Source organism: Carlito syrichta, unplaced genomic scaffold (genome assembly GCF_000164805.1).
Source record: "Carlito syrichta isolate Samal-C Ts95f unplaced genomic scaffold, Tarsius_syrichta-2.0.1 Scaffold303014, whole genome shotgun sequence".
Lineage (NCBI taxonomy): Eukaryota > Metazoa > Chordata > Mammalia > Primates > Tarsiidae > Carlito > Carlito syrichta.
In genome coordinates this window covers 188606-199063 of record NW_007247110.1, presented here as the reverse complement: position 1 = coordinate 199063, position 10458 = coordinate 188606, and the positions used below count along the sequence as shown (strand labels likewise).

Here is a 10458-nt window from a genome sequence, read left to right as displayed (position 1 = left end):
GCAGTGGCATGCTCCTGGCCACCGCAGCCTCGACCTACTGGGCTCAGGTGATCCTTCTGCCTCAGCCTTTCAAGTAGCTGGAACTACAGGCGCATGCTACCACACGCGGTTAATTTTTTATTTATTGTAGAGACGAGGTCTCGCCAAGTTGCCCAGGCGGGTCTCGAACCCGCGGGCTCAGGCCGTCCATTTGCCTCAGCCTCCCAAAATGCTGGGATTACAGGCTGAGTCACCGAGCCCGGCCTATTTTTATTTTTTGCGTCAAGGCCTCACTCTTTTGCCCAGGCTGGAGTGCAGGGGCACGATCACTGCTCACCACAGCCTTGACTTCCTGGGTCCTGGCGATCCTTCTGCCTCAGTCTCTGGAGTAGCTGGGACTACAAGCACGTATTACCACGCCCAACCAACTTTTTTTTTTTTTAATTTTTTTGTAGAAATGACGTCTTGTTATGTTACCTAGGCTGGTCTTGAACTCCTGGCCTCTCGCCTCAGCCTCTCAAAGTACTAGAATTACAGGTGTGAGCTATAATGCCTGGCCTCCAACTACCCATTTTAATTTCAGTTTTTATTATTTTATTTTATTTTTGTATAGACAGGGTCTTAACTTCTTGCCCAGGCTGGTCTCAAAATGCCTAGGCTCAAGCGATCCTCCAGCCTCAGCCTCCTGAAGTGCTAGGATTAGAGGCATGAGCCACTGTGCCGGACCCCAAATAACCATTTTGTTTATTTTCTTTTCTTTTTTCTTTCTTTTTTTTGAGTTGGAGTCTTGCTCTGTCGCCCAGACTGGAGTGCAGTGGCCGCTCCCGGCCACGGTAGCCTCGACCCGCTGGGCTCCCGGCGTTCCTTCCACCTCAGCCTTCCGAGTAGCTGGAACTACAGGCACGCGCTACCACGCCCGGCTGATTTTTGATTTATTGTAGACTTGAGGTCTCGCCAAGTTGCCCAGGCGGGTCTCAAACCCGCAGGCTCAGGCAATTCACTCACCTCAGCCTCCCAAAGCGCTGGGATTACAGGCTGAGCCACCGAGCCCGGCAAACATGAATTCTTTAAATATCTCATCTTATTTAGTGGCAGTGGGGAAGAAACTAATGTTCTATGAGTAAAAGTTGAATAATAAACAAACTGGGTGTGGTGATGCACACCTGTAGTCCCAGCTACTCAGGAAGTTGAGACGGGAGGTCTCTTGAGGCTAGGAGTTCGATGCTGCGGTGATCACACCACTGCACTCCAGCCTGGGTGACAGATCGAAAGCCTGTCTCAAAAGATTTTGTGAAATAAACAAATTCGTTTTTTCACATCCCCTGGCTGAGACAGTAGCATTCTGAAAAGCAGTGTTCTACTGTTCACCTTTGGTTTTTGTGTCCCAATTTTCCTCCTAGCTTTTGTGAAATGGTTCAGCATTTGTGTAACTACCCAGATCAAGTGTTTCCAGCCGGCAGCATGACTCAGTCTTGGAATTTTGGGGAGGTGTGGGACCACTGTCTGTGTGGTTTTGGGACCGACCTGACTGCAGGGCCAGCCACCCAGCCTCTCCTTTCTCTGCAGCTGCGCCAGGAGGCCAGAGCCGCCCTGACCCGGGCATCCTCGTCTGTCCAGGCTGCTACAGTGACCGTCACGGGAGCCAGGACCCTGCTGGCCGACCTAGAAGGTATGCGCCTAGCTGAGCGCTGGACTCTATGATAGACAGATGCTCCTGACACCCACCCAGCTCTTGCTTCAGCCAGAGTGGACTTAGTTGCAGGCGATGTAGGTCCGGTCTTGGGGCGACGTTTCGCTTGACTGCTTGTCCCTCCCTGCCTCACTTGCTACTCCCCAGGGATTTGCCACGGGGCCATCCACCCTCAGCGTCATCAGACCATGTGCAGAGCTCCTAGGGACCCAATGGGAAGAGACTGATGTCATTGGCTGCCCTCCCCCCCGCCCCCTCATCGGTCTAGTCCACTCTGACTGGGGGGGTCTAGTTACCTGCTGCAAAATGATTGCCTTAGTCCAGTGTTGGACTATGGGAGGGAGATAGAGTTTCTATTCAGAAGGGAGAGTGGGAAGCCGGCATGGTGGCTCATGCCTGTAATCCTAGCACTTTGGGAGGTGGAGGTGAGAGGATTGCCTGAGCCCAGGAGCTCGAGACAAGTCTGGGAAACTTTGCAAGACATCGTCTCTAAAAAATAAAAAAATTAGCCCACACTTGTGGTTCCAGCTACATGGAAAGCTGAGGCGGAAGGATCGCCTGAGCCCCGCAGGCCAAGGCCGCAGTGGCCATGAACGTGCCTCTGCACTCCAGCCTGGGCGACAGAGTAAGACTCTAATTCAAAAAAAGCGGGGGGGGAGTGTGGGTTGATACCAGTCCAGGTCTCTTGAACTTTAGGGAAGTGAGGCTAAGATGGGTATACCGAGGAAAGGAATTGCCATCCCCCCCAGGTCAGAGCTGAGCTGGGACTGGAAGCCAGCAAGCAGTAGGATTTTGTGCCTTGGTGTTCCCTGCTTAATGGGCTTCTGTGATGCCCTCTTGACTCTAGAGAAAAGCCCCCTCAGCCCTGATTTGTGGCTTCTTATCCAACAGGCTAGACAAGGCAGGGATCTGCCCTGAGCCCCAGATGTCTCTGGGGGTCTGAGACCAGCAGCCAGGCCTCTGCTGTCCTCCTGGTCCTGCAGCCTCCAGCCACAGCCTCCCCCCCGCACCTTGGTGGCTGCCCGTGAGAGATGCAGCCCCAGCTACTGACCCGGAATCGGTGGTCTGGTCACCTCCTCCTGTTCCCCAGGCTCCTTGGCAGCCAGAAGTCCTGGTCACCCCTGGTTAGGGGGCTTCATGTGGGGAAGGAGTGGCTGTGTGGGCTTGTGTACCCAGAGTCGTATTTAGGAAAAGGTGTATGCAGTGATTCACAGTGATGCCATATTAAGGTCTTAGAACATCTGGGTTATCAAGGGTCTTGTGTGTGTATGTGTGTGTTGGAGTCTCACCCTGTCACCCATGCTGGAGTGCGGTGTCATGGTCACGGTTCACCACAGCCTCAACCTCCTAGTTGCAGGCAGTACTCCCACCTCAGCCTCCCAAGGAGCTGGGACTACAGACACAGGCCAACACACCCGGCTAAATGAGATCTCACTGTGTTGCCCAGACTGTTCTTGAACTCCTGGACAATCCTCTCACCTAGGGCTCCCTCCTAAAGTGCTAGGATTACAGGTGTGAGCCACCCACTCAGCCCAGAGTGATGAATGATGGCAAAATTGTCCCAGCATTTGGGGGGGCCCAGAGAAAAAAACAGGTATTTATAACCCAGGCTGATCTGAGGAAGCACCCAGCCCAGTCTGGAGAGGTCAGGGAAGGCTTCCTGGTGGAGGTGGGCTCTCAGGTGTGTGCCACTGTGCACCTTGCCAGGTTGCAAATCCCACACCAGACAGGGAACTTATCTACATTTGACTTGCCTATCTCCAGCAATGGGGAGCTCACTACCTTACAAGGCACCCACCTTCTCCTTGTCGGATGGTTTTGAAAATGAGAATGTTCTCGCATGTACCAGGCGGAAATTTGCCTCCCTGGCGTTTTCCAGTGTGAAAGCTAACCTCAAACCCTAGCCCTGGGCCCTTTTCCCCATTCCCACCCCATTTCAGAGACACCCCCTCTCACCACCACTTGGCCTGTGCTCAGCTGGTATTCAGGATAAAAGGCAAATTCTCACAATGAAATGTCTCCCCTAGAGTGTGGTCTGGGGTCTTCTAATCTATAATAAGCTCTGCCAAGAGAGGGTTCCTGTTCAAATAAGTTTAGGAAATGTCTCATACTGCAGTGCCTCTTGAAGCCTTACAGAGAACCCTTCAGAATGCTAAAGGCTCTGAAAAGTCCTGTAATAAAGAAATCTGGTTCACTTTATTTAAGCTTGATTGACATTTCCCCTTAATGTTTATTAACACCCTGTAGAGTTGGGTTCTACAGAATGCCACTGCACTCCAGCCTGGGTGACTGAGTGAAACTCTGTCTCAAAAAAAAAATAATAATAATAACTAGGCCAAGCATGGTAGCTTCATCTGTAATCCAGCACTTTGGGAAACTGAGACAAGAGGATTATGTGCACCCAGGAGCTCAAGACCAGGGGACAACATAGTGAGACCTCATCTCTACCAAAAATTAAAAATTAGCCAAGCATGGTGATGCATGTCTGTAGTCCCAGGTACAAGGGAGGCTGAAGTGGGAGGATCGCTTAAAGCCAGGCATTTGAGGCTGCAACGAGCTATGATCACACCATTGCACTCCAGCTGGGGTGACAGAGTGAGACCTCATCTCTTAAAAAAAAAAAAGCAAATTCGCAAGAAAGCAGTCTTCTCTCGCTTATTTTTGGTTTCCCCCAGGTAAGCCTAAGAAGGTTTTACAGAGGGGTCTCATGCATCTTGAACCTCCGCTCATATTGTCCAAGGGTCTGGGGCCCGTCAGGCATCTGCCCGTGGCCGCCTGGCAGGCGCTGGGGATGGGAGCCCAGTTCCCCCGACTCAGCCTCGGCTGGCTTTGCAGGGATGAAGCCGCAGTTTCCTGAGCCCAAGGACCAGACTGCGCTGCAGAGGAAGGCGAGCAACGTCAGGTTCAGGCTCCTTGCAGACACGGGAAAGAAGACCAGGCAGGCGGAGAGGATGCTGGGAAACGCGGCGCCTCTCTCCTCCAGCGCCATGAAGAAGGGCCGAGAGGCTGAGCTGTTGGCGGAGGACAGTGCCAAGGTCAGGGCGGTGCCACGACGACAGTGGCTGTCTGTCTTCAGGGCCCGTGGAAGGACTGCCGCCAAAGAGCTGCCCTTCTGCTCATGCTGTCCAAGGGTCTGGCGAGAGGATTGTGTGCTCCCAGGGCTGACGGCGCCGCACTTGAACTTGCTAACTGCTCAGTGGGCCCCCCGGGCATGTAGTTCAAGGGCTTCACGGGGGGTGAGTGTGTTTGTTTGTCGTGAAATAGGTGTCATCGCTGTCCCAGTGTACAGGTGAGGACGTGGAGAATCAGCCTCGTTCAGACCTTAACCAGGACTCACACGTGGGTCTGTTTGACTTTCCTGTCCAAACCTCTAGGCTTTTCTTTCTTTTTAAAAAAAATTTTTTATTATTATTATTATTATTTATAGAAAGCAGGATTTATTGAGAGGACAGAAAAGCTCACACAGTGGGAGGGGACCCGAGAGGGTTGCCCAAATTTTATTATTTAAAAATATATTTTTATTTTACTCACCTGACTGAGTGACTTTAAGTAGGCATTTCTTTCTTTCTTTTTATGTTTTTTATTGTGTTTTTGAGACCTAGTCTCTGCAATAAATAAGAACAAAATCAGCCGGGCGTGGTAGTGCACGCCTGTAGTGCCAGTTACTTGGAAGGCTGAGACGGAAGGATTGCCGGAGCCCAGCAGGTCGATGCTGAGGTGGCCGTGAGCATGCCACTGCACTCCAGCCTGGGCAGGCAAGGGAGTGAGACTCCCACTCAAAAAAAAAAAGGAATTTGGCCCCAGTTAAAGAAGAGCCATGGCTGGGTGCAGTGGCTTGCACCTGTAATCCCAGCACTTTGGGAGGCCAAGGCAGGAGTATCACTTGAGCCCAGGGGTTTGAGACTAGCCTGGGCAACACAGTGAGACTTCATCTCTATTTTTAAAAAGGAAAGGCTGGCACGGTGACTCAACCTGTAATCCCAGCACTTTGGGAGGCCGAGGTGAGAGGATTGCCTGAGCCCAGGGGTTCGAGACCAGCCCGAGCAACTTGACAAGACCTCACCTCTACAATAAATCAAAAATTAGCCGGGTGCGGTAGCGTGCACCTATAGTTCCAGCTACTTGGAAACCTGAGGCGGAAGGATCGCCTGAGCCCAGCAGGTTGAGGCTGTGGTGGCCGGGAGCGTGCCACTGCACTCCAGCCTGGGCGACTGAGTGATGGAACTTTTTTCTCGGATGGAAAAAAAAAAGTTGGAACTTCTCCTCTGGAGAGAAATGAATAGATCCAGAAATTTGTGCTGTGTCCATCACCTTGCCTGCATTTGGTACATTTTTGTTGAATGAATGGTCAATCCATCATGCATACACATGACTGCCTGGCGTTACCATGAACGCTCTTGACCTCCAAAAGGGCTGACTCCCTCATCTGCTTCTCCCTGTCACTGCTGTCCATCCCACAGCTCGCCAAGGCCTTGCTGAGGGAGGGGAGACAGGGGCACCGCCGTGCCAGCCGCCTCACCAGCCAGATGCAGGCCACGCTCCGACAGGCCTCCCGCCAGGCGGCGGCCTCTGGAGCGCGCAGACAGGAGCTGGAGGAAGCTGAGCGGGTATGTGTGCCAGGGCCCCGCCCTGTTTGCTCCTGCCCCTGGCAGCCGCTCAAGCTGTCCCTCCTCTCCTCATAGGTGGGCGCTGGGCTGAGCGAGATGGAGCGGCACATCCAGGAATCTCGTGTCTCCCTGGAGAAGGACATCCGGGCCTTGTCAGAGCTGCTTGCCAGGCTGGGTAAGGAGACCCCAAGGCTGGGCCCGGAGTCTCTGGGTCCCCCAGGGGAACCTCTGGGAACTTCCTGTGAGGTCCAGTCCTGGGGAAGGGTTCCTCCTTGTCCCCATCCTTGTAGTCAGTCACCAACACTTGTAACGAACCCAGGCCCCCTGTCGCGAGGCAGGATTGGTGTTTGGAATTGAGTTCACTTTGAGAAACTCGTTGTAGGTCAGGTGCAGTGGCTCATGCCTGTAATCCCAGCACTTGGGGAGACCGAGACGAGAGGATTGTTTGAGTCCAGGATTTCAAGACCAGCCTGGGCAACCCAGCAAGACCTCATCTCTACAAAAAATTAAAAATTAGCTAGGTGTGGTGGTGTGCACCTGTAGCCCCAGCTATTCAGGAGGCTGAGGCAGGAGGATCGCCTGAGCCCAGGAGATCAAGGCTGTAGTGAGCCATGATTGTGCCACTGCACTCCAGCCTGGGCAACAGGGAGACTCCGACTCCAAAAAATAAAATAGAAGTAAATGCAGGGTAATTTAGTAAGTGCTGACCACAGTGCATGGTATGTGGTGAGGGCTGGAAGTAGCGGCTGTCTGATGGAGGTCGAATTCTAGGTGGGCCTTAGCAAGGAGGCATTTTGGATGAGGGAGTCAGTACCTACCAAGGCATGGCGTGCAAAGGTCCTAGGATAGGGAAGCCTGGGAGGATAGCCATCAGGGCAGGCGGGATGACGTGAATAGCATGTCTTTTTTTCAAATTGTGGTAGAACACACATAACACGAAACTTTCCATCTTTTTTTTTTTTTTGAGTCGGAGTCTCACTCGGTCGCCCAGACTGGAGTGCAGTGGCCGCTCCCGGCCACCGCAGCCTCGACCTGCTGGGCTCAGGCGATCCTTCCACCTCAGCCTTCCAAGTAGCTGGAATTACAGGCATGCGCCACCACGCCCGGCTGATTTTTTGATTTATTGTAGAGACGAGGTCTCGCTGCCCAGGTGGGTCTCGAACCCGCAGGCTCAGGCAATCCACTCACCTCAGCCTCCCAAAGGCACGGGATTACAGGCTGAGCCACCGAGCCCAGCTAAAACTTTCCATCTTAACCATTTTCAAGGGTGCTGTTCAGTGGCCTCAGTCACATCTTGTGCAGCTGTCACCACCATCCATCTTCAGAACTTCTTCGTCTTCCCAGACGGAACGCTGTCCCCATGAAACATGGGCTCCCCATTCCCGGTTCCCCAGCCCCTAGGAAACCACCATTCTACTGTCTGTTCCTAGGAATGGGACTGTTCTGGGGACCTCATGCCAGTGGAATCCTACCGTACTTATTTCATTAGCATAATGTCCTTACGGTTTATCCAAGCATCAGCATCGATTGTCGTATTCATAAGGAGGAGGGCCAGGCACGGTGCCTCACACCTATTATCCCAGCACTTTGGGAGGCCGAGGTGAGAGGATTGCCTGAGCCCACGGGTTCGAGACCAGCCTGGGCAACTTGGTGAGACCTCGTCCCTACAATAAATGAAAAAAAATTAACCAGGCATGGTGGCACGTGCCTTTGGTTCCAGCTACTTGGAAGGCTGAGGCAGAAGGATTGCCTGAACCCAGCAGGTCGAGGCTGCGGTGGCCATGAGTGTGTCCCTGCACTCCAGCCAGGGGGACAGAGTGAGATGCCAACTCAAAAAAAAAAAGAGAGGAGGAACAGTTGCCATGTTCTGCATTTTGTCTGAACACCAGGCCCATGCTAAGCTATTCACATGTGATTTTAAGTAGCCAGGCCTACAGGCACACGCACCACCATGCCCAGCTACTTTTTCTAGAGCTCTCACTATGTTGTCCAGGCTGGTCTTGAACTCCTGGCTTCAAGCAATCTTCTCACCTCAGCTTCCCAAAGTGCTGGGAGTACAGGTGTGAGCCACCACACCTGACCATCTGTCTTTCTCTTGAATGTCACATTTTGTGACAAGGTGACAAGGGCCAGGTGCAGGAGGCGTCTCCATGGTCTCCATGCCACCATCACCACCAAGTTTCAATGTGAGCACCTGACCCTGCCCCCTTGTCTGACACTTGGGGAGGGTCAGAGAAGGCTGTAACCCCAAGAAGTAGCACCAATACACACAGGAGCTGGAACGAGGACCCGTGTCTGCTTTCCAGGCTTGCAGTCCCTGCTTCTGCTGCCTCCCAGCCTGGTCTGAAGCTAGAGACCCTGTATTTACCCCAGTGACAACCCTCTCCCGGCACACACTTGACATCTGTAGGCGTGAGTCTCAGGGAATTGATACAGCATGTTCGAGCCAGCAGATCTTGGCCACCTCCCTCATACACACTGCTTTATAGACAGGGAAACTGAGGCTCAGAGAAGACCTATCTAAGGCCTTTTCTCATCAACAAAAATAAACAGTTGGCCAGGCGCTGCAGCTCACGCCTGCAGTCCCAGCAGTTTGGGAGGCTGAGCTCGGAGGATCACTTGAGCCCTGGAGTCTGAGACCAGCCTGGGCAACATATTATGACTTCGTCTCTACAAAAAAATCAAAAAATTATCCGGGCATGGCGGCACACACCTGCAGTCCCAGCTACTCGGGAGGCTGAGGCAGAAGGATCACTTGAGCCCAGGAGCTGGAGGCTGTGGTGAGCTGTGATTGTGCCACTGCACTTCGCCCTGGGTGATGGAGTGAAACCCCCACTGAAAAAAAGAAACGGACAGTTGTCCAGTGCCATCCAGGGAAAGTTCGAGGATCTGCACATGAGCCCGTGGGGATACCTGGGCTGTTGCCCTGCTCACCACACAGCACAGCCTTCTTGGCCTCTGTCCTTCCCTGGTGGACGGTAGAGAGTCAGAGTCCTGGAAGACCCGAGCTGGAGGGAGTCTTGGGATGGGGCTGAACGGATTCCCGGGGCATGCTGGGCAGCCAGCTCACACGAGGCTGTCATACCCTTCTGCAGGATCGCTGGACACCCGTGGGGCCTCAGCTCAGACCCTGAACGAGACTCAGCGGGCACTGGAACGCCTGAGGCTGCAGCTGGGCTCCCCAGGTGCCCTGCAGGGGAAACTGAGCCTGTTGGAGAGAGAGTCGGAGCAGCAGGAGCTGCAGATCCAGGGCTTCGAGAGTGACCTCGCCGAGATCCGCGCTGACAAGCAGAACCTGGAGGCCATTCTGCACAGCCTGCCCAAGAACTGTGCCAGCTGGCAGTGAGGGCTGCCCACACCCCCGGCACCTGTTCCCTCACCTGCTGTTTACACGGCCCAGGGCAGGCACGCCCCCCCACAGGTGTGCCCATGCAGGCACGCCCTCAGAGCCGGCTGCCGTGGACTCTTCTGTGTGAGTAGTCACTTCCCGCAGAGCTTGTCTGTAGCCTCTCCCGGCCAGCAGGAGTGAGTGTGCACAACCCATTCTTCCTCAATTAGCTGGGCGTGGTGGCGCATGCCTGTGGTTCCAGCCACTTGGGAGGGTCAGGCAGAAGGAGTGCCTGAGCCCAGGAGGTCGAGGCCGCAGTGAGCCGTGATTGTGCATATGCCAACCCCCGCGCGCGCAGGCATAAACATGTACACCTCAGTGTCCAGATGCGTGTCTGTGTGTATGATGTATACATGCTCAAGTCTTTCCAGGCATGCACAAAGGATAGTCCACAGCTGTTGTTGAGAGCCACCTCTGGGCTAGGCTCTCTGGGTGAGTTATGCCAGATACCCACCCTCCCACTGGACAGCAGCGACAGCCCAGCAGGTCCGCGGAGATGGCGCGCGGGGGGGGGCTCAACGAGGACCAGAGCCCTCAGCCCCAGACCGTCCTCTGTCCCAGTGCGGCATCCCCAACCTGTTGCCTGTGCGTACACCCAGCAGTTCCTCGAAGCGGAGGGACCTGCAGGCCAAGAAATTTGAGATCCTGGGCAGGTTCCCTGTGGTGGAGTCTGAAGCCCAGGGACCCCTGAGGTCATGGCGGGGGGTGCTGGGCTGGCAGAAGCAAGGCTCACCCTGGCAGGGGCTTTACCAGATGCTTCCGTCTCAGGATCCCAGCACTGCACCAGATAGAAG

The 10458-nt window shown here is 54.1% G+C and overlaps 1 protein-coding gene across 1 annotated transcript in view; it reads left to right on the top strand.

The window, feature by feature from the left end:
* Positions 1-9811, top strand: part of LAMC3 (laminin subunit gamma 3) — a 57552-nt gene extending 47741 nt beyond the window's left edge. Inside the window, exons 24-28 of the mRNA XM_021712023.1 lie at positions 1546-1648; positions 4505-4704; positions 6130-6276; positions 6352-6451; positions 9372-9811. Coding sequence (XP_021567698.1) covers positions 1546-1648; positions 4505-4704; positions 6130-6276; positions 6352-6451; positions 9372-9622 — 801 coding nt within the window. The 3' untranslated portion in view covers positions 9623-9811. The remainder of the gene's footprint in view (positions 1-1545; positions 1649-4504; positions 4705-6129; positions 6277-6351; positions 6452-9371) is intronic.
* The last annotated feature ends 647 nt before the right edge of the window (positions 9812-10458 follow it).